At 40.3% G+C, this 23530-nt stretch overlaps 1 protein-coding gene across 2 annotated transcripts in view; it reads left to right on the top strand.

Moving 5' to 3' along the window:
• SFMBT1 (Scm like with four mbt domains 1) overlaps positions 1-23530 on the top strand; it is an 89635-nt gene that overhangs the window by 58717 nt on the left and 7388 nt on the right. For both annotated transcript variants that reach the window (XM_080386303.1, XM_080386304.1), the window contains 14 exons: positions 4465-4705; positions 5141-5229; positions 6148-6394; positions 7575-7672; positions 8734-8835; positions 10053-10203; positions 12027-12109; positions 14040-14166; positions 14873-14986; positions 16411-16453; positions 17746-17810; positions 19268-19407; positions 21298-21407; positions 23126-23301. In XM_080386303.1, coding sequence (XP_080242429.1) covers positions 4465-4705; positions 5141-5229; positions 6148-6394; positions 7575-7672; positions 8734-8835; positions 10053-10203; positions 12027-12109; positions 14040-14166; positions 14873-14986; positions 16411-16453; positions 17746-17810; positions 19268-19407; positions 21298-21407; positions 23126-23301 — 1786 coding nt within the window. The remainder of the gene's footprint in view (positions 1-4464; positions 4706-5140; positions 5230-6147; positions 6395-7574; positions 7673-8733; positions 8836-10052; positions 10204-12026; positions 12110-14039; positions 14167-14872; positions 14987-16410; positions 16454-17745; positions 17811-19267; positions 19408-21297; positions 21408-23125; positions 23302-23530) is intronic.

Raw genomic sequence — 23530 nt, forward strand, 5'->3', positions numbered from 1 at the left:
AAAATAATAGCTCTGCCAAACAGTTGACTGTAGTAATTAGAAAACTGATTAGGTTAATTGTCGATCACAGGCTTAATGTATAGAATCAAGTCTTGATAAGCCCTTGTCTTCGCCCTTGGATATCTTTAATCAAATGTTTGTTGGTAAAACCCTGGAGCACACTGTTCCATTGGGTGAGATCTGAATGTGAAGTCTGCCTGCTTGTACTGGGTCATCAGTGAGGGTGAGCAGTATAGTGCTGGTTTCCAAACCTCTTGGATTTTTTCCGACAACTGAAACACCTTCCAGACTGCCAGCCTGTATCCTTACCCAGCTTCTATTAAAGTTACTATTAATTGGTCTTTCAAAGACTGGTTGTGGGTCTTTTACCATGGCAGTGAGAGTAATGACTTGTGCGTGGCACAGTGCTTGGAAAGCACTCTGTGGTGCTCAGGCTTTCGGGTCCAGTATCACCACTTTCAGTACAGGAGACTTAAATCAGCAGAAAGACAGACTAAGGTCTGTTTGTGAAGCATCACAAAGTATTTTGAGTCCAAAGATAACCTGCAGAAGTGCAAAACATTAAAAAATATATTAAAATATGGCAATTGGTAGTAAAGATGCACAGTGAATGTAGACTTTGCAGAGGCTCTTCCATACAGTGGGGTGTAATTGTAAGCTTTTTGTTCAAAATAAACATTCAGGTATCTCATTTCAGCAGGAGAGAGGACTATGCTTGCTTTATTTTTCCTTCATGTACTAAGGCAGTAGCAAGAGCACACTTACTTAGAGTGACAGTGACTGTGCAGCCCACATTGAGGGAGCAGTATGGAATCAGAGCAATGGCATTTTGCAGTAGCGTGAGGACTGGCCTGTCTGCTCCTCTGGTGTGGTTTACCTTACTTGGTCTCTGTTAAAGAAGCTTGCTATCATAGCTTGGACGTTATAAAAACTAATTGTAATGCCAGCTTTACAGCAGTGGCTAACTGAATTAACGTTGCAGCTCTATTTTGTTAAGCGGCAGGAGAAACACTTCGAATGAGACCGTTACCCCTGCGCTGTACTCTGTGCCAGCTCAGCTATGTCAAACAAGAGGTCTGATTGCTGTGGCTGTGGTCGGTAAAAATAGTTAGGTTTAAAAATACCCCACATTTTTTATTGTTATTATTCACTACGTTTGTGGAACATAACGCAGTTTTGCTGGTGCCAGTAACATCGTTGTGGAGAGTGCTTCGGCAGGCAGGTGTGGGCAAAGCCTCACTGCATCACCCGGTCCGCTCCTGCTGCGCTGGGTGCCCTCGTGGACTGCATCACCCGGTCCGCTCCTGCTGCGCTGGGTGCCCTCGTGGACTGCATCACCCGGTCCGCTCCTGCTGCGCTGGGTGACCTCGTGGGCGGTGCGACAGCTCGGCTGGCCACGCTCCACACCCTGGCACAGGCACCCAGCCTGGGGGCTCGGGGTGCCTGCAGTGCTGGACGGGGGGGGGTGTGGGTGAGCGTGGAAACAGATGATTGCATGTTCAAAAAACTGTCAGGCATTTTGCTAGCTGGATTCCCTTAGAATTTGTCTGGAGGCCAGTTTTGATGTCCTCTTTGTATTAAGCTTGGCATAAAATTTTGGGAAGTTAATGCTGATGCCGAATTGAAAAGCTGAGAGAGAAGCTTATTTACAGCAGCATCACATCACCTAGATGTTGCTGCTCATAGAAATTCAGTAGTGTATGGTCACGTGATCAGGATTTCTGCTGTCCGTTAGAAGGCCATGGGCTGGAAAAGGTGCAGGAGGAGAACCTCACTGCCTCCCAGTGGATAGTGACAGCCTGTCTATGTGACAGCCCTACAAAAATGTGAGTGTGATTCCAGGATACACCAGGTGAGAGATTTTTTCAGTGGAGAGCGTGCAGGCACTGACATCTGCGCTAGTGACTGGTGGTCCCTCCAGCTAGAATCTCTGTGGCGCTAGTTGCTTGACTTGAAGAACGACATAATTTTATAAGCTACCGTCAGGAGAGCCAAGAGGGAACTACTTCTGCACTTTTGAAAAAAAGAGTGGAAAAAACAAAGCTGAAGAATAATGTTGGCGCAAGAGCAAATGAACATGTGTAAATAAATTAATATACATAAATTTTAGATGGGAGCTTAAGGTTTTTGTTTTGTTCTTTTTAAATATTGGGAGTAATGAGACTATGACCAGCTTCCCATTGTGAGTGGTGGGTGAGAAATACCTAACCCATGTTGTGGGAGAGTACCTGATCAGGTTAAGAAACTGTAATACATGATTACGCAGCCTGTGTTAGCAAAGAACTAGACATGCTGATGGGAGAGGGGACTTCTTTATGTTTGTGTGCTTATATTAATTCTGAAAATTTTGCTCTTACTGTGAGCAAGATGCATTGGAAAAATGTAAGCCACTTCCTCAAACTAAGTGTGTTCTAATGTTTAATCTGTTTGCACTTTAAAAGTTAAATAATATTGAAATCAAAGTGACTGTTTTGCTTACAGTATAGCAGGAAAAAGAGTTTACCAAAAAATTGCATTGGATGCCAATGTTGTCATCCTCCCTTAGTTGAAATACACTTTCTCTAGAAATGTTGAATATTTTTAATTCCTTTCTGCCACATATATGTGTGTAAATATTTATCAAAAATAAGTTAGCGTTCAACATCATCTGAACGTATGTGTTTGTTGTGTGTTCTTGCATGCTCTTAATACCTTTTGTCCGTTCTTTATGATTATCTCCTGGGCCGAGTCAGGTCCCCAGGTCTGGCCAGTGACGTGGCCCAAGGAAGGGGGAGATGGTACCTGATGGGAAGGAGGGCTGGGGGTCGGAGCTGCCTGGGCAGTGCTGCCACTAACTGCCTGTGGCCATCTCACCTGGCCGGGTGCGTAGCAGGAAGCTGCTGCTCTCAGACCCACTGCTCCAGAGAAAATACTCTCAGAGCTTCCACAGCATCTGCTGCTAGCCAGTCTGCTCACTCAGCCCCCCAAAGAAACAAAGTTCTTTGCTTTAAGCCACTTCGTCGTGTCGTCTTGCCCAGCTGCCAGGAGAGGGTGCTAACTTCTTGGTCTCCGCTGTATTCACCAAGGAACATAAATGACAAAAAACCGCACCTGACTTCAGGGAAAGCTCTGTCTGTTGCTGTTGGTTTAGTTGAATGCAGCTCTCCACCGTGAGGCTTTGCTGAAAGTTTGGGTACAGCGAGCTGCACAGATTTCCCAGTTCCTCAGACTTTGTGTCAAGTTCATGGCTTTTCTCTCGGGAATCTGAATATGAAGTCTTTAGTAATACCTCTTCAGCAAGACAACAATCTTTTTGAAGAAGTAACCTCTGTAATACCACTTCAAAACACCTGCAGGTGTTGGGTCCTTCTGATTTTGTTTTTAAGAACAGTTTTTTTAAGTGAAGGGTATTAACCTAAAGGATTTGAACAGTTAAGAGGCATATGCTTTTCTTTCTCATGTGGTTCTTTTAGTTTTATTTTTAGCAGACCAGTATGTGATGGCTGATGAGACTATAATAGCTATGGCAGTTACTGAACCATCAGCGCAGAACTGGTAATAAATAACCCAGAAAATACCTACTGCATCTGCATTATACTAAAAGCTTTTCTTGCAGTTGATTCAAAGAGGAAATGGAACTTGGGACCACTTAAGAAAGAAAACACCGGTTACATTCAGCTGAGAACAGGAGACTGACACGTTAGATTTTTAATTAAGACTGAACCCATGGAATTAAGCATAAATCAGAAACATACTGTAGTGAGAGCAGAACAGGGACCTGCTCTTTCAGGAGTGTTTGAGCTAGGAGAAGTTAGGGATATGAGAAACTTAATGTTTTACCTTCTCTTTTTAAGTATCTGAGCACTGTTCAGTCAGGTCCTCACTGCACGTAACGCACACACAGTGCTTTATTGTTGTCAAATCACGAGTTCACTGAAGAACTCATATTGTTCATCTTCCATGCAGTTGATCTAACAATGCTGCTTACAGAATTACTTTGGTTATTGGACAGAGACATTAAAAATCCTTATTCTGCAATTTGTGCAGATTTGTGACTTCTTAAATGACCATGGCAGAAGAGACGGTGATGTCGCTATGTAAACCATGCCTGTGTACTTTAAACAGGCTCTTTGTCCAAAGAGTTTGAAAGAGAGAGAAAGTCAAATTGTGTTGCTGCGTTTGACCTTTAGTTTTGCCCTGCTTGACAGCCCAGCTGTGAGTTGGAAAGCTTTTCAGTGATGGCTGAGTTATTGTCCAGGGCAGGAAGATGAATTGCAAGGTATTGATTAAGGTTGAAAAGGTACTCTGAAATGCAAAGGAGATTTCATTAATGATGATTCTGTGTGCCTTCCGATTTGGGTCACACAATGTGATGAAGTTGTTTCTCTGAAGAGACTTGAAGTTTTTTGCTAATGAACATGTCTAAATTGTTCTCCCTGTTGTTCCTGGGTGGTACTGAAATGTGACAATCTTCTTCCTCTTCAGGTGGATACAAGTTTGCAGAATGGTTTTGCCCCTGGTATGAAGCTAGAAGTTGCTGTCAAGTCTGACCAAAACACCTACTGGGTAGCCACCATCATTACTACCTGTGGGCAGCTGCTCCTGTTGCGCTATGATGGTTATGGGGAAGACCGCAAGGCTGACTTTTGGTGTGATATCATGACAGCCGATTTGCACCCCATCGGCTGGTGTGAGCAGAACAAGAAGATTCTCAAAGTGCCTGAAGGTATTGGCTCTACATGCAGAAGTGGGGAGTACCTTAAAAAGTATGGGTTTGTCCTTTGTAAGCCTGACAGGTAGTCTTCGTAATTGCTGTTATGTGCAGGTGGTGTTGCTGTCATAAATTGAGGTTGTCTGCCATGTTTTTCTGCAATTCTATGACTTACAGTAGGAGATTTCTCTTTTACCGGAGAGGACTTAGATTAATCTAAAAACTGGATGTATTTTTACAGAGGCTTGTGGTTATCTTAATCATCGCCCACCAAATTCTACTGCTTTGTCATTTCCTTTAAAGACTTTGTTGTTTTGTTTCTTCTTTCAAGACGTTACTGGCAAGTCCGGCAGATTCTTGTCGATTAGGCAGCACAAGAGTGATGTCTTGTCTGAATAATCTTTAACTGGCAGGAAGAATCACAGTCTTTCTTCCTCGCTTTTCACTTAGGTATCAAGGACAAGATACCTGACCAGGAGGAATTCCTTCACCGAGCACTGAAAGGAGCATGCAGCGCTCCTGCTAACCTGCTGGAGGGGGTAAGTGCTGCTCTGTGCTGCATTTTGGGTTTTGTCTTGATTTTCCTCTTTGTCATTAAGGAAACCCTCTTCAGATTGTCAGTTCAGTTCCTTTTTTAAGTTTAGGGAGCATTGTGGTATGCTGCTGACCTTGAAGTTCTACACTCTAGTAGTTTCCTATTTACAGTATTTAATTTTGATAGTGCTGTCCTGAAGCATATCTGTCACTGCAGGTTTGGGCTCCTCATTAATCCTATCAAAAGAAAAACCTTTTTCAAACTCCCTTAGGTTTCAGTCTTCCTCCTGTTCTGCTTCTCCTTCATCCTGCTCTAAGGAAATAATCCTTTCTTTATCTAGCTTTCATGTTGTCCTCTTTCTCAGTGGATTTCTCTCACTTTTCTTTTCTTTATAGCTAATGGTTAGGTTATTGTTTCATTTAAATCTCACATCTTTGCTAGTGAAGAGCCAATTTTTTTATCCCCTCCTCTGCAGTTAAAACAATATTTGCACCTCATATTAGCATCTGGTTGTTAAGTACAGAACATTATGGTTTTTAAATGCCATTGACATTGTCTTCACAGCTAACATTTTTATCTTTGTATGTTTTCTGTCTAGTCATCTTTGTATGCTAGATGACTCGGTTTTAGAAAGAGATTATTCATGCTTCCTTCAAACCTTGAATATGTAAGTGATAATGCTTCTGAAAATGAAGATGAGGACTTAAATTAAATGACATATGTGACTGTATCTACAGGCAGTGCAGAAGCTCTGATGCAAGCACCAGTGATTCTAAACATTGTTGTTTCCGTTGTCTTGTGTTAGTAAGGGACTTGTATTTCTTTACTTCTGTGTTCATACTTTATTTATGCAAAAAGAGTGTGTATAAATAAGTATTGGATTTGGTTTGTTCTGTTGTACAGAATAATTTGTGGTTTGTAGCTTCACAGGGGAAAAAATCCATTGGATCTCATTGCACCAGGCTCCCGACTAGAACTGCAGAACATCCGGGATTCCCTGGAAGCCTGGATAGTCAATGTGGTAGAAAATGTTGGTGGGCGACTGAAATTGCGATATGAAGGGCTGGAGGATTCTGACAAGTTTGACCAATGGCTGTTCTACTTGGACCCTTTCCTTCATCAAGTGGGATGGGCAGCTCAGCATGGATATAGCCTGCAACCACCTTTAGGTACTTCAAAACATCTATCTTTTATACGGCCATCAGAGGCTAGAGAATACTGCTGCTGCTTTAGTGCTCTAAATCTGCCTTCTGGATGCGTACAGTGGGTCACATAATCGGTGTGTGATCTGACTAATATTGTACCTAACAGAATATAAGTGAAGACACCAGTAAATAGTCCTACAAGAATTTACACCTGCTCTTTCAAAAGCTGCTAAATGGTTTTGCCTGTTTGTGGAAAGGGAGGAACTCAGGAAGGGGTTGCCTTCATGGTTATTTTCAGTAGGTTTATATTCCTGGCAGGGGGAAGAGTCACCTGGTTTTGAAGTAGTGCTCAACAGGAGCTTTTGCAGTTGTGACTCCAAGTCTACTAGGCTAATTAAGGCATAAACAATTGTTCTAACAAGAACAGTTGTTTTTGTTGTGGGTTGGTGTTGGGGTTTTTTTTAATGTTTTCCCCTTATGGCAAGAAGAAACTGTGCTGAGGAAACCAAACCAATTTCTGTTGAAATGGCTGAGCATGCTGTCTTTTCTAGTGCTTGACCAATCTCTGCTGAAATCAGGATTGTGATCAGGGAGATGCCAAATCGCTGACAGAAACTGGATGGATGGATTCCACAGTGCTATTTAAGTGAATAATGTCTTTTAAAAATGTTAGTTAGCTAGTGGGTTCATTTCCTTTTTATGTCTATGTAAGAGCTTTGATATACTCACAGGGATCCCTTGTGTGTGATGGCACTGGTACAAGTAGTTCCTCTGATAGAAGAGAGGTGTGTGGTCAGCAATTATAGATGCTAAAAGAGTAACTTGCACAACTGGGAACGTTTCTTGAACTTTCTGCTTGCTTAAGCTTAAAACAAACTAGCATTACACAGCTGGGGATATTTTTACTGGTCTTACATTTCTCCAGAAGTTTTCCTTGGTGTTGATGCGATCTCTGTTTTCTCAGAAGTAGTAGACTGGGCAGAGTATGAGTGATACAGTGTTGCTTGACTTCAGTCCATTTTTGTAACACATCCAAACGTCAAAGAAAACAGGAGTTTTTAAGAGGGCAGGTATTAGTGCAGTTCTGAACAGACATGAATTTAGCAGTTGGAGGATCACAGGTAACACTTTTGGCTTTACTGCTAAGTGTTCTGAAGGAAAAGAAGATGACTTCTTTCACTGGTTTCCTTTCTGTTTACTTAAGCCATTAGGTCCTTGAAGAGTGAAGCAGATTGGCAAGAGATCCTAAAGAAGGTGAAAGAGGAAGAAGAGGAGTCATCAGTTCCTACAGATCTCTTTAAGGTAAAGACACAATATGTGTAGTTTAATGCTTTGGATGATACCATGAAAAGGCTAAGAAACGATTCAGGGAATTCAGTCACTGTTAACTCAAAATTCTATCCCTGTTTTGTTTTGGTGTTTTTAATTTTTCTTCCTTTCTCTAGTTTAAAAAAGTAAGAGTAATAAAAAAATTAGCATACTATTGTGCAATTCTTGTTAAGTTAAACAATGCACACATCGCAAGTATGTGAGCCATTAGTTGCCATACTAGGAAAAATCCCTGGTTCTGATCCTTTTATAATAACATCTCCAGTTGTGCACCAGCTGGTCTGGGGGATTACTGTCCTAGAGGAGTGCAGGGTTACTACAGTCTCTCATTGTGTGAGTACATTGAAAAGTTTAACATGTGTAACATTTAATCTGTAACTGATACAGTTACAAGTGGTATATAACATGTCCTGAGTATTAGCAAATGTTACTAATGAGCCTGAATTTAAATATATTTGGATTGAAATTAAAAAAAATGAATCTTAATGGGGTTTGAGAAGTAGGATTGTAAATTTAGTCCTTTAAGTTCTTAGTTAATTTTTCTCAGCTTCTTTTGGACCCGTAAGCAAATTAGAAGAGGAGGTGCTGTTGCTTTTGAATGTGTTGGGTCATACACAGAGCAAGATATACATAACTCTGGAAAAATTGTTTTGCAGGTTTTTGTTAGGCTAAAGATGGAGACCTCTGTAGTTCTCTTTCTGCGTAGCTCATGATGAGTGCTAAAGGGCGGGGGCTGGGGGGTGATTTCTGTTGACTTACTAGACCACCCTGTATTGTGAAACCTTGCTTCTGTGTAGGGAATGTCAGGGGATGAAAACTTTGAGGACTCAGTTTCCTAAAACTGACAGGAAACTGTCAGTCTCAGAGGACATAATTGACCTTCTCATTATAGAGAAGTTGGTGGTACTCTGACATGTTGATTGCCTAGAGTGAACTAATAAAAACTCAAGTTATCCTCTTCAGTTGAATTACGTAAGGTACTTCTCTTTTTGATAGAGAAAAGCAGGTAATCACACTGATAGGTTATTTTTCAGGATAAACCTGTGATTGGGGTGCATTCATTCTCTGAAGGCATGAAGTTAGAAGCTGTTGACCCAATGGCTCCTTTTGTAATCTCTCCTGCTACAGTTCTCAAGGTACCAGGATTCTTTTGACTTGTCATGCTAAGGTTTTATTCGGTTGCTACTTCTGTTCTTAAATGCTGAAGATAACTGATTATCTTAAAATCTTGCACTAGTTTTCAAATGTAAGTATTTTGTATGTCTGCTTTAGGGGACAGGTTGCTGTGAAATAGAATCCTTGCTGCTGGTGGTGAGACCATAGGGTTTGAATGGAGGGGAGAAGTTCCATAAAAATACAAGCTCAAAAGATTAAATGCTTCAAATTGTCAAACCCAGATTTTTAAAACATAACCCTCATAATCTGAATATCCAGTTGAAGATAGTTTTGGGGTTTTGTTTTTTGCAAATGTTGTTTCATTACTGTGTGCAAGCTCTGATGTTTAGATGGCCTGATTTTCAAACAAGGGCCCATACATGGATTTAAATATTGAAACGAAAACTCCCCCAAAAGAAGTTTTGAGCAACTTCTATCTTCCTGTGTTAGTAAGCAGGTGAAAGGTTCTAAAGAGCCCTGCTTTGATGTAGTAAACCAAAATCTTGCTGTACAACAAAAAAACAGGACATATTTTGATTATTTTAAATATGTATTTTCCAGGAACTGTTGCTTTTTCTTCAGAAGAGATAGTCTTTCAATATAATATCTTACATTTTGGTGGTCTCTCGCTTTTAAACTCTAAAATATCATTACTTCAAATAAGCTGCTCGCCTGTTACTAAAAGGTGCAACTAGTTCCAAGCAAAGCAAAATCATTTACTTTCCTTGATATTTTCTTTCCCTGTTCCTGGTTACTTCAGGAGCGTAATGGTTTTACTTGTGACGGTCCATCATGGGACACAGTTCAGCCTTGTTGACATAATCTGTTTGTTATTATGGAATGGTAGTAGAATCACAAACTCTTTAATTTTTCTGTGTTTTTCATAAGAAATTTCCATATGGCACTTGATCACCTTGTTTCTGAAGTGCTCATACATTATCTTTTGTTATGGTTATTTTTTTCAAGATAATGCAGAGGAGTCTGCTGGTTTATGAATCCTGTAGATTCTCTCTTTTGGTTTATGGTTTTTTTTATTTTAATTTTAATTTTTATTTTAAATGCTTACAGTGTTCCAAGGTAAAGGGTTTCCATCACACAGTGTAACTCTTTAATAAAGTTATCAAAATCGGGGAGAGAGAGCAGTAGAACAGAATCTGCTACTTACAAGACCATATGGTTCTCTTTTTGCTGACTACAGGTATACAATGAAAAATATTTCATGATAGAAATTGATGACTTGAGACCAGACCGTACAACCAGCCAGTCTTACATTTGTCATGTCAACAGTGCTGGTATTTTCCCTGTGCAGTGGAGTCTGAAGAACGGCTTGCATCTCAGTCCCCCACCAGGTATGTTTGTGCAAGCTTGTCATGCTTGCTGCACTTTGAAGGAAGTAGATTGCCAATCCCCAGAGCGGTAGGTTTAGGCCAACGCTTTTGCAAAAGAATTATGTGTAGTAGCACAAGCCAAGAACAAGAAAGATCAAAATCTGAAGAACGGGAGCTTTGAGTTAGTGAATCTGAAGCTTCCTGGGTACATGCCTGAATTTGAGAAGATGACAGTGGCTGGCGTTGCTGGTCATGCATAAAAACCTGAACACTTAAACAAGTGGAGTATGTGTTCCAGGGCTGAAGGCAATGTTGATTTCAGCATTAATTAACATGTCAGATGCCTATAGTCTTTGCATTGGATTTTTGCTTCTGGTCAGAATGGAACATTGTTATCCAACATTTTATAATATTTTTAGATTATCACTTAGAAGTTAATGAAGTATTTTTTTTCGAAGGACTTACCAGGCAAGGTAGCAGATTGCTGAAACGTTGCTTCAGGACATAAGGGAATAGGGGAGTGATCCTCAGCCATGAAATATTTATTGATTTTCTCAAAATGGAGATGTCAGTGGTATTGTAAAACCAGGGACTCGGTACTCTTATTCACCACCACAGAATTCTAAAAGTTTTGCTTTAGCTGCTTGTGACATCAGGGGAGCAAAGACCATGGGATGGATGTTTGTCTCTTGCCTTTCCTTGGGTAAGGTACAAGGAGTGGCTTTGCCTGAACCAGCAATTACCTAGAATTTTGCATGTGAAAGATGAAATCTCGCTTTCTAGGCACGTGACTGGAGCTGACAAAAGTTTTAAGCTCCTCTTCTCATAGTCCCCCTGGAAATGTCAGGCATTCTGAATTGTGTGAGGTCTCAAGAGCCCTACTGGCACTGATAAAACTGAGAAAAATAAATAGGTTCTTTTGTGGTTAGGCCCTCTGTGAGGGGTAGTTGAAATTCATGTTTTTAGACTGTCATGTTAATGCTATATTCTTAAATTAGGTTTAAATTTTTTTTTTTCATTTCTTAAGCCCTTGTCACAGGCGTCCCGTGTAGGGGGATGCTTCCAAGGTACTACTGGCATAAGTGCTGTAGTTGTCTCCTCGTTAATATACTGCCAGCCTCTGTCATGGCAGCACACTTCTGCACCCAGTTCCCTTCAGTTATCTGCTTTTTACTAGATCACAGGGAAGTGAAGTATTTTCTCCAAGAAGAATTTACTTTTGTCTTTTTCTTGGAAGGATCCTCTGCCTCCTGATGGACTCCGTGTTAAGACTCTTCCCTTCAAACATGTATGCAGATTTACAGCTGTTAGCAAACTTGATGAGCCTCTTAGGATGTCCAACTGCTCTCTTTAATGACTTAGTATTTAGCATGTTCTGGAGAGAGTAGTATGTTGATATTGTGCATATTTTGAGTGCTCTGTTTAAAAAAAAACAACTCTAAGAGCTGGCATGACAACAGTGAAGTAATCTTGCAGAAATTTCTCCTTAATTTCTTTTGTACCCTGTGAAAAGGGTGCAGACGCTTCCCCGTGTTTCAATCGCTGCCCTTGTCCGCTTATTAGATGTACTTTATTCACACTTAAAGTTGCTGTCTGTAAAGTCACTTTCAGTTTGATGCCATTTCAAGTAAAAAATGGGCCCAAAGCCCCTCTGCAATGAAAATAAAGAGGGTATCTCAAACACATGAGAACCCTGCTGTGGGCTGACCTGCGGTGGCTTGGTGAAGTCCTGGTCAGCTGACAAACTTGAGCGACCCAAACAGATTTCAGTGCTGGGTACTTCATGTCAGTTTGAAATTAGTCTCATGCTGTTACGGTAACCCCTTTGCTTTTTCTTCACCTAGGTTATCCTGGGCAGGACTTCGATTGGGCAGACTACCTCAAACAATGCGGTGCTGAGGCAGCTCCCCAGAGCTGCTTCCCTTTGGTAAGGTTCTCTTGCAGAAAAATCTCTCTTCTGTTCTGTGAATGACACTCTTGAATCCAGAGAGAAGAACCTTTTGCATGTTTTTGACTTAAATTACCTTTCCAGGGAGAATAGACTAGTTCAGTTGGAAGGGACCGACAATGATCATCTAGTTCAACTGCCTGACCTCTTCAGGGCTGCCCAAAAGTTAAAGCATATTATTAAGGGCATTGTCCAAATGCCTCTTAAATACTGACAGGCTTGGTGCATTGACCACCTCTCTAGGAAGCCTGTTACAGGGTTTGACCAGCCTCTCAGCAAAGAAATGTTTCCTGATGCCCAGTCTGAACCTCCCTGGGGGCAGCTTTGAACCATTGCCATGTGCCCTGTCACTGGATCCCAGGGAGAAGAACTCAGCACCTCCGTCCACTTGCCCTTCTCAGGAAGCTGTAGAGAGCAATAAGGTCACCCCTCAGCCTTCTTTTCTCCAAACAAGACAAGCCCAAAGTCTTCAGCTCTTCCGCATAGGACATTCCTTCCAGCCTCTTCACCAGCTTTGTTGCCCTCCACTGGATGCATTTGAGTACCCTCACACTGTACCTGTGATAACCGAGGAAATAGAAAGTTAAAATGATAGAAATGTATGGGAACTAAAGTAGGTGCATGCCCGTTTTCTACATAAGGAAGTGGTGAACCAAATGCTTCAGTTGTGATAAAGCAGATCGAAAATAAATCATTGTTTTGTGAAATTGAGATGTGTAAGAGTCCATGGAATAGTCATAAAACAGCATCAATCCTTGGCAGTCCTGTAATTGTGGAAACAGGGCCTTTTAATACACCTTATTTTCATTTACTTGGAGTACTCTTTCAATCTTCCCTCCTTTCAGCTTGAAAAATTCATTCCGTTGTATTAGCCAATACCAAGTCATCTTAAATTAGTACCAAATACTCATTTTACATTAATCAGTGCCTGAAGTACTTGCTAGATTTTGGGATTTTGTTGGTTCAGTGACAGTACTGCTGTCTCCCAAAGCACAAATACCTTGTCAAGCAGAAAAGGGTGCTATTCACATCTGCCTTCCAATTCCATTTGCAATACTTGGGCTATAGCAGTGCTTAGGGGAAGAAATTAAAATGAATAATTACCATTTTTTTGAAGAGGGTGTTTCTGGCTATGAATTCCTGTTGCCCTTGTTCTGTCTTGTAAGCTGTGGCATCTTAGAACAGGTCATTGAATTTATTATCCCTTTTCTGAGAAGAGTGGATCACTGTAAGCTAGTTGCAGAATTTGTAATGTATTGATCCTGCAATTACGTTGCAGAGTGGCTCTGGGAGGAAGAGTCCTCTGTCGGGTTGTTACTTCTTATCTTTAATTCAGTAGCTTCAGAGCTGGGTAAATATCCATTCTTAATGTTTTAGGAATTTTTTTTATAATTGTGAACTAAATTGATGAATAAAGTAAAATCCTACTTAGCCAAAAAAATGTAAAATGAAAAGAAAGCTTCCTTTGCTGTCTGCCAGAACTCATTTGGATGAGGCAGGAATGTTATTTGTATACATAAAGTGGATTTCCAAGCTAACATAATAGAACAGAGAGCCTGGTCAGGCTATTTGTCAGACTTATCACTTACATAGCAAGCAGCAGAGAATTCCTGGCTGCTTAGAATGCACTCACTCTTTTCAGTGAGTCTCAGCATCCTTATTTTTGAGTACCAACATGTTCTTTTCTAGGTCTGTCTACAGAGCATTTTTTAAACTTAAATATTTTGTAGTTTGTAATACATCTTACTTGTATTCAATATGCTAATCATCTGAAATCTTCTCTGACTGCATGAGTATTTATGTTACTCTGACGCTGAGGCTTTTATGTGTTGTTCCTGTTTATGGATATTCATATCACGTACTGGATATACAGATGGTATTTTACAGAAGTAATCTGCCCTTTTCCTAGTTAACTTCTGACCACGGATTTAAAGAGAATATGAAACTTGAGGCTGTGAACCCAGTTGATCCTGAAGAAGTTTGCATTGCTACAGTCACCAAGTTGAAAGACTCCTACCTCTGGCTTCAGCTGGAGGGTAAGCCTGATGTGGGAGAGGAGAGTAGCACTTGCATTGATTCTTGTGTAGTACCATCACCAAACTCAAGCTGTACCTGGAGCAAACTCACTGTGTGCGGAGTATGGGCAGCAAATAACCATTGTCTCTGTAAAAACACAGCAAAACCCCCCTTGGCATTGTCTGTTTCCCACTTAGCCCTGGGTGGCAGTGCTTGCTTAAGCCAGGCAAAAGTGGCATTTGTGCATTGCAGTGTGGCAGTGCTAGGGTCGTGCGCTGCGCAAAGTGCTGATCAGTGTCTTTCAGGAAGCAAGGGCCTCGTCAGATTTTTTTCAAATGAGTGACTTGCATTCTGAGCAAGCTTTGACCAGACCTAGGAAGAAAACTTCTAGATAGGCTCTTCATTAAGATAGAAGAGGCCTATGGCAGCCATTCTCCATTATAATCCCATTTCTTGATTGGAAGTACATCAGCATGCACTTACTATGCACTGTGCATCTCTGCTAAACTGTCGATGGCAAATTCCCATCTCCAGCCTTTAGGAGGAAGCAAATGAGGTCAGGAAAGAATCTGGTCAATAAAAGGAGATGAATAAACAATTGATGCTGTGTTCCAGATATGCCATAAGTAAAAGCAGCTTAGCTGGCAAACATATAGCAAGCTTTAACAAAATGAGGGGTTTTATTTTTATGAGTTGTTTCAATTTTTGCTTCTCTAAACTGAACAGGCTCCAAGAAGCCCGTCCCTGACTGTATAGTGAGCGTGGAATCAATGAATATATTTCCAGCGGGTTGGTGTGAGACGAATGGATATCAGCTCAGACCTCCTCGCAAAGCAATAGGTATCAGTTCTGTTCTTTTGCAGTGGTTAGCTGGGTTGATGGAGATGGCAAGACCTTCACAAGCAGGTGACTGCAGAATTACTGCTGGCATCACTGAATTTGGAAACATTCACCATGTACAGAGAATCTATGCCTTGTGCAACTGTTCCCTGGCTGTTAGGTCCAGTTGGAATCCATACAACTCCAAAACTGGCAGCGTTGGCTTGAGACCCTTGCATGCTGTACAAGCACGGGGAAAAGTTCCATTAGTCACAATAAAGAAATCATATCTGTGTGTACACACACATACACATGCTATGCATATACTTTTGTCTGAGCTGTTCTCACCATGTGTCTGACTGATTCTGATTTTATACTTGCACTTGTGCAAGTCAAAGCAATGCCGTAACAGAATGGTGGTGAGTGCTCATACATTTTGGAGTTGAAATAAAGGGGACTAAGCTTTCTAAATGGGTCAGATGGTGATGATCCCTAATGCCAAAATGCTGAAAAGTATATATCCTACCTGTTTTAACCATACTAGTAAGTAGCATAAGATAGTGTTTTCTCTCAAGTAGTTAGTGAGGTCTCTTTAATAAAGTTAAATGGGAGTTGGAGAAACTGAAGAATTTCCTGAATGTTTATAAAGATAAGAAAATTGTAAGATTGGAATGAGCTGTCATTTGCTGCAAGTCAAAGCCAGAGAAATTAATCTGAGACATGCCTGTGCTGCCAAGGATAGAGGAGGAAGTGGAGGGAACCTAATTAGAGAAAAGATGCTTTAAACAAAGAAAATTCAGAAGTTTACTGGAGACAGCCTGAAATTGCTGGAAAGGCACATGTTTCATTACCTTGTTTGATATTATTACCCAATTGTGAAAGCCAGAATTAGGAAGCGGACCCACTGTCTACTTGACTTTCTTAGTTACAACAATGTTTTCTTCCTAGCAATTGGCTTAAGTCATATGTGTTTCTACCACCTAATTTTTGCCATTTCGAAGTTGAACAGTGTTGAAGTTACTCTGTCAGTGAAGTGGCAAGTTAGGCCTATGCACTTAACCTTTGGTTAGGTTTCAGCACCCAAAGGTGCTGAAAAGGAAAGGATATAATTCCTTTTTTGGCTGGTATTACAGCTAGTTTAGGGGCTATCATGCAAACAAAGATGCACAAAAGATGAGATTTCCTGGAAGACTAGGGATATGCACGCCTGATTTGATGAATTTTTAGTGAAAGTTGAAGTAAACCTTTTGGCTTAGTTCAATTACGTGGGGCAGCATGCCTCTAGTGTAGATGGGTCAGCTGTCTAACAGTGCAGTGACTTTGCATGTAGATTCTTGTTGGCCTATAACTTAGAGGAGATGAGTCTACCGTATATATTGTACTAGGCATTTCATTTGTTTGCCTCTCATATTTTGCTGTTTATTTTTTCATTTTCTTCCTTTCAGTAAACAAGCAGAAAAAAATTGCAGTAGTTCAACCAGAGAAACAGTAAGTAACAGGTTTTTGCTTTTATTTTTTGTTGGGCTTTGGTTTTCTTTTTTTTTTTTTTTTTCTGATTGGTAAATCATGTTGTCTTAGGGGAGATTTAGCTTTACAGGACTGTTGTACTGAGGGTTGAGAGATTCCGCAAGCCATTTATCTTCTTGCTGCTAGTTCCTGTTGATGTTGAAAAAGACGCCTCTTACATAGCTGTAGCAGGAGATGGAAAGCATGAAACTCATGGTTTTTTAACTTTGCTAGTGCAACTCAGCTGAATTATTAAATAGATCAAGTCATTGAAGTTCTGGGCTTGAAGTTGTTGATATTTTAATTTTAAAAGATTGCATTATCAGTGAGTATTGGAGTGCATTGAAGAAAAACTATCTTGATCTTAAGACTGTGTTTATAAGTTTGGGCTTGAGGCTTTTATAAATTGTGTTTCATAGGGAAAATTAGTAGATTCTCTTCAAGGTGTATTCCCTTGTCAAATAATGCAGTTTCTATAATGTAAACATGCTTAGAAAGTGTGGCTGTCTTAATATGTAATTGTGCTTTTACACAGCTGATCAGAAAATTTGGCTTTAGTGTGAGCGTTGTCATTTAGTAGATGAACTTCTAATAGTTCCTTCCCAGTTTAAATTTGGCTCAGACTAGCCAAAAAAGAGAATTCTACCAATATCGACAATTCATCTATAAACTCTGTGTCACGCATATGAAACTCTTTCATGTGAGCCTGCTTGAAAATGCTTAGTAGAATGCCTGACAGTTGGTTTTATGGACTCTTACCGCTTTACAAACACCAGATCTGTCAGCAGCCCTGCCAATGTTTTCATTGCTCCTAAAATACTGAGCAGACTGTTCTTCCATGTTTTGTAATTGGGATTCTTACCAGAGTACTTGAGTCATTTTGGTTGTATTTTGTTTGAAATCCATCTTTTTCAAAATGCTTAAGGTAAGACTGTGCGCTGCTTTGTGCCATGAAATGTGAAATGCAGTTAAAAGGAGGCAGAAAATGTAAATTGTTGGTAGCTTTGTGTGATGTGTTTGATCAGCATGGTAGCCCATGTATTTCAAGCAAGGAAGGATTGCTGCTACCTGTAGCAGTACAGTAATCCTTTCCAAACTGAATTTGATAGTCTTTGTATGTTATTATTATGAAACAGGAGAGATGAAAAAGCAGACTAATAAGACGACCTGGAGAGGGGGAAAAAAAAAAAAAAAGTAATGGTGGGGTTTAGTAACTGAAAGGTGACTATCCTTACCATCTGTCCCTTTTCCCAACCTTCTTCTTTTCATTTCAGAATTTTGTCTTCAAGGACAGTTCACGATGGACTAAAGAACCAGGAACTGAACTCTTCTGACTCAGGTATTGATCAGAAAGGGCAGGCTAACAAAGACAAAGTCCCGTAACAATTCAGCAGCCTCACTGTTCAGCTGCTTAACATTCTTCTGTTAGGAAAGAGGAGGAATGGGTTTGAAGATTTTCATCCCTTGATGATTTGTTGAACTTCAGAAAAGAATGAAACAAACATACAATTACTTGTGTCCTGCAATTGATATGTGCGTTAAACCCAGAGATAAGATTTTTTTTACACTGGAACATCCCCTTTTAACAGAGGATACGTGGAGCCAAATGTGTACTGTGACCTATGCAGATGATATTTTTTTTTTATTGTCATATGCTTAATAATGTTGGGAGAAACATAACAGGCACGTTGCATCTGGATTCTTTGAGTTGTTATATTCTAGCTCTGGGAAGCAGGTTTGTCTGTTTTTTATAACTTCATCATCATGATAAACAAAAGCAATTCAAACAGTAAACTGCTTTGTGTGCCAGATGGCAAAATCTAATAATTTTCTAAACTGTTGCAAGAATGAATATGATAAATAAGTACATCTGCTGGTGAAACAGTCGTACAGATCTATCTGTTTGGCAACAAAATGCCTCTTGTGCTCTTCTTTGTACAGTGAAATGCACATCTGAAGCTGCACCAAATGGAAGCTTTATAGAAGTGATTCCTGCTTGTTCAGCATTTTAATTGGCTGTTAATAGAATCATAATGTAAATTTGACTTCATATATTTATCTGCCAGTTATTAACTACTGAATTTAAGATCTTTAAGTGATAGTGTTGCTCAGTCAAGAAAAACTACAGCCTGCTAGGGTAAAACAATTTTGTATTTATACGTAAGTATCTTGCAATACATATTATACATTAATTTTGGGCAGTATTGAACCATTTAATACATTTAGAAAACTTGATGTCACTTCATCAAAGGTCACTTCATCAGTTGCTGCATCTTTTCCTTGTTGCTTGAGGGAAAAGTCTAAAAATGTAAAGCAATGTGATTGCTGCAGCTTAGGGTGAACAGTGGAGAATAGCTTTGCCAACTTCTTTGGTGGCAGAAGTTTCGGGGAGAGATAATTACTTAACTGGAAAACCTATCCATGATTACTGTGTAGGAAGTCCTTCTGCTACCAGAAAGTTGGGATTGTCCTCTTCTTGCCTCTTCTCATTGGTGTAATACCATGAAACATCAGACTAGTCAGGAAGAAATGTTTCATTTCTGATACATCGCCAACTTTATTTCCTGTAGTTTGACAGTTTGCAAGCATGCGTGTGAAGTATGGAAAAGATTTTGCAGCATCGAGTAATTAATGCTGTCATTGCAAATATGACACTCACGCTACCCCAAATTCATGTAATTCAAGACTTTTTCCCCTCCTTTTTTACAGCAAGCAAAATACTACTTATTGCAAGAGTCATTCTTTCCTGGGGAGGTTGTAGCATGTGATTTAAACGTTTGCCTTCTCATTTCTCAGTGGTCATTAATGGAAAGTACTGCTGCCCAAAGATCTACTTCAACCACCGGTGCTTCTCAGGGCCTTACCTTAACAAAGGCAGGATTGCAGAGCTTCCTCAGTCTGTGGGACCTGGGAACTGTGTCCTTGTTCTGAAAGAGGTGAGGTGGTTGTACACAGTGGACCTGCATATAGCAGTGTATCATAAATGCTAGAGTGTCTCTCTAATTATAGATGGGTAATTAATAAATTCAAGCTGATAATGAGTAAAGGGCGTGTGTGTGTGCATAAAATCAAGTATAAATCATGGACTGGTTTGTGAATGGCTGGAAAGAGTAAAAGCCTCTTGTTTATCTGAGTTGCAGTCAACCTTCTACTGCTAAACCCTATTTTAGATTAAAACAGAGTAACCTGTAATTACCATAATCAAAGGAGTTGGTGTCTCTTTATAGCTGTAATAAGTGCTTCATTTTTAATTAACAGAATTAGCTTCAGATAATTCCAAAATTCCTTTACAGTTTGCACTGTTGGTGTTAAAACAGGAAATAAAGATTTTTCTTAGTAGCAATGGCAAACTGTTTTTGGTAGCTGGAAAACAAAAAGAATTCTATGTGTTCTTTAAGTTGGATGTGATTTGCAAAGATCAGATGAAATTGTGGTTTTGTTTTCTAATGTAACTGAGGGAGGAGAGGAGGGAAGAAGAGGCCATTCTTTAATGCCAGAGAGCCTCTTCTCCAGAATGTGTTTCACAGCAAATGTATAGGTACTTCAATGCAATAATTATTTTTCTGAAAGCTTCAAAAAGGTCACGTGGTGATTATTATCTGACCTGAGAGGCTGAAAGTTTCCCAATGTGTAACTATATGCGCACACTCGAGCTTTCATGAAACAGTCATTTTAAATGCAAGGATTGGCTCAGTGTGTCTGGAGTTTTTACCTTCCCTACCACATATCATAGCTGGGAGAGACCTTAGGAAGGACTTTGTGGCAGACGTGCTGTAAAACAAGAGTCCAGTGGGCAAGAGTTAAGCTGATTATTGAAAAAGTTCCATTTCTGCATTGGGAAAAGTACCCCATTCTTTCTGCAGATTTCAGTACTCTGATGTAAGCTGTAAGTAAAGAGCAAGTGGGAAATTGTGTGGCAGCTTCATTTAATTTGGAAGGTTTAACCCGCTTCACTGCCTGAAAGCGTGAAGTGTGCGCAGATCCTACTGATGTACGGATGCTGAGTGTTGCTAAAAGTTCAACCAATAAGCTCAGTTGTATTCATTTCAGTTATGATTGTTGCTCAATTTATGAATCCTAGAGTGAGTTTGGTACTTGTGTTATATTTAATACTCTTGAACTGTAGGCTTCTAGACTGCTGCATTAGCAGGATGAAGCTACAGGTTTGTTATGTCAAGGTTCTGATGCACCCAGTTGGGGAATGATTTGGAATAAGCACATACTAAAAATAAGAAATGAAATTTGAATGCACATTTTGTACTGTTCCCCACTAACTTCAGGTTATTCACAGCTCTGAGTTGCTTTACCGCACCAAAGAAATTCTCATTTTATTATAGTACAAGCCTTATCATGGTTCATGAGAGCAAAACAGAGGAGAGCTTGAGATTCTGCAGTGTGATTTTGTAGCAAGTAGTGGGTTGGCAGGCAGCAATATCCTGCAGCATTTTTTGGCACTTCTTCACAAGTCAAACAATCTCTAAGATAATCGCTTAGATTTACCCAAGGTTATGCAAGTTTTGTAGTATTTGGCCCCAGGGTTTAATTTAGTGATGTGTAATTCAAGGGCAGTGGCTCAGAAATTGCTAGATACGCTTGTGACTCTGCAGACAAACTCTTGAAAGTTTGGCGATGCCCAAAGTGTCGACTGCTGTCAGTTTTTATTTTGGCAGTATCGGGAGGTATGTGTAATCCTGCTGTGAATGAGTGCTTTGATGCTAGATAATTTAGGTGAATAGAAGTAATTTCCTATTCTGTCCTGGCACTTTAAAACAGATTTACTGTACAAATAACTTACACATATTTTTTCCTCTTCCCTCCTTGACTAGGTTCTCACTTTATTGATCAATGCAGCTTACAAACCTAGCCGTGTCCTGCGAGAACTGCAGCTGGATGAAGAGGCTGCGTGGCATGGGCATGGGGAGACCCTGAAAGCCAAGTAAATTCTTGTCCTATTCTCTGCTTAGTTGATCCCAATAGCAATGTTCTCTGCAGCCTATGCTTTCACTGCTCACATTTCAGAAAAGGAAAAACTGCTTTACGGCATATCAAAGTGCTGACAGCCATTAAACTTCCAAATCTTTATAAATTTCTTTGTGAATGTCTGGTGAAGTGCATCTGATGTTAATGCTCCTTAATATGCCAGGTGTGCTCTGCTGCTGTCACTGTAAGCAGCTGGTGGTCAAGTTAAGAATGCTGCGGTACTGGTACAGCAGTGTATACACGGGCAGACCTGCAGGTGAAGCTTAAGATGATTTATTTAATTCACCTGAAGGTAGTTGTCAGTATGTTAAAGCAGAAGCACATACTGCTTAGGAAGCCTCTCAGACTTCCAAGGCATTTCCACCCAAACTTTTCAGTGGAAGAAGATTCCTCTGAAATTAAGTTACAGCAATGCTCTGAAATGTCCTGGTATGGAAGTCTTTCTACATCAGCCTACCCTAAGCAGTCCCTAGTTTTCCTACTGAGTTTTTTGGGTTGGAGCTTCTTAGCAAGATTATTTTGTGGCTAGGAAAAAAAATAGTGATTATATTTGCATATATTTGATAAATCCAGATATTCCCTTATAGTCTAGTGATGGTCTTATAATTAGGTCACTGTGTTTGCATACTAGAGATGACAGTTTCCCAATGTGCCATAGCAGACTTTCTTACATAGTTTTGAACATGTCAGTAATTTTTTTGCTGGATCGGTTTAATGTGTAGAAAGACACTTTTCCATGTGTTGAAGGATTGCTCTGGATTTTGACAATAGGAAGATCATATGAAAGGTCAGTGTAACGAGAAGATGTAGCTAAAGAATAGAGAAAGAAAAAATGTGTTTGGTTTTGCTGAAATTGCTGTGTGTTTCCTTTTGTCATAGTAGTGACACCAGGAATATCTGGGCTATGAGGATACAGCTCTTTTTTTCAGTGCATTAACTAGATACTTGCAGGCCTGAGACATCCCTAATAGATATCAGCATGTGCCAGTAGCTGTGCTGGGAGAACAAAGCAAAACTGATGAACGACTCTGGCAGATACTTCACAGTGTGGCTCTGTCAGTGTCATGGCAAGGCTGATGAGCAAAAAGAAATCTTTTCTTAATTTATAATCAAACAGGACCAATATGTGGAGTCATGGCAAGTGACTGTCCTGACAAATTGTTCCGCAATTAGATGAAAGCTGATTGGAAATGTGACGGTAGTTCATTTGTTTGCCATAGTCTGTCCATAGAACAGCTCGCTAAAAGCTGTGTGCTGCTACCTTTATTCGCTAAATTGGCGCATTCCATCTTTGTTTCAGGGACCAGCTGTCCACATTGCAGTGGATGCTTCTGCAGTCCCATAAAAACAAAGAAAGAACAAACCATCTGTGAACAAAGAAAACATCTAAACTCTGGGATAGTCCTTTCAGGGGGTATTTTATAGTAGCTGGGAGGGCAGTGTTACGGTGTTCGTTACTGCAGGCACATCTCTGGCACTGGCTTGCTTGCTTTGCTTGAGGATCTGTCATAAGAGACAGGACGACTACTTGTTTTCTGGACTTGCCAGTCCATAAAGTTCCTCACTGCTCAGATTTTCCCTCAGGTTTATTTCAGAGCAGCATTCTTGTATGCTTCTTGATGAAGTACTTTCATCCTGGTGATTCCTGAATTACGACCGTATTTTCAATGCTAGGTACAAAGGGAAGAGCTACCGTGCAACTGTGGAAGTTGTGAGGACCGCAGATCGGGTGGCAGATTTCTGTAGGAAAACATGTATCAAGCTGGAATGTTGTCCAAACCTCTTCGGCCCTCAGATGGTGCTGGATAAGTGTTCCGAGAACTGCTCTGTCCTGACAAAGACTAAATACAGTGAGTAGGTCGTTGATGTCAAAGCGAGGTGGGGCTTGGGGTGTTAGGTTTTGGTTTCTTCTAGCTTTGGCTCCAGAAGGAATTGTTTACACAAGGAGTAGCTCAAGCATTACCTACACAGGCCTACAAAATATCCATGTGCCAGTGTGTAGGGGAGAAAAAAATAATTCTATATTAAGTGCTAGAAACATGGCTTAACTTTTGGTTGTGTGCTTAAAGTTTTCTTATT

This window comes from Falco punctatus, assembly GCF_963210335.1.
Source record: "Falco punctatus genome assembly, chromosome: 4".
Taxonomy (NCBI): domain Eukaryota; kingdom Metazoa; phylum Chordata; class Aves; order Falconiformes; family Falconidae; genus Falco; species Falco punctatus.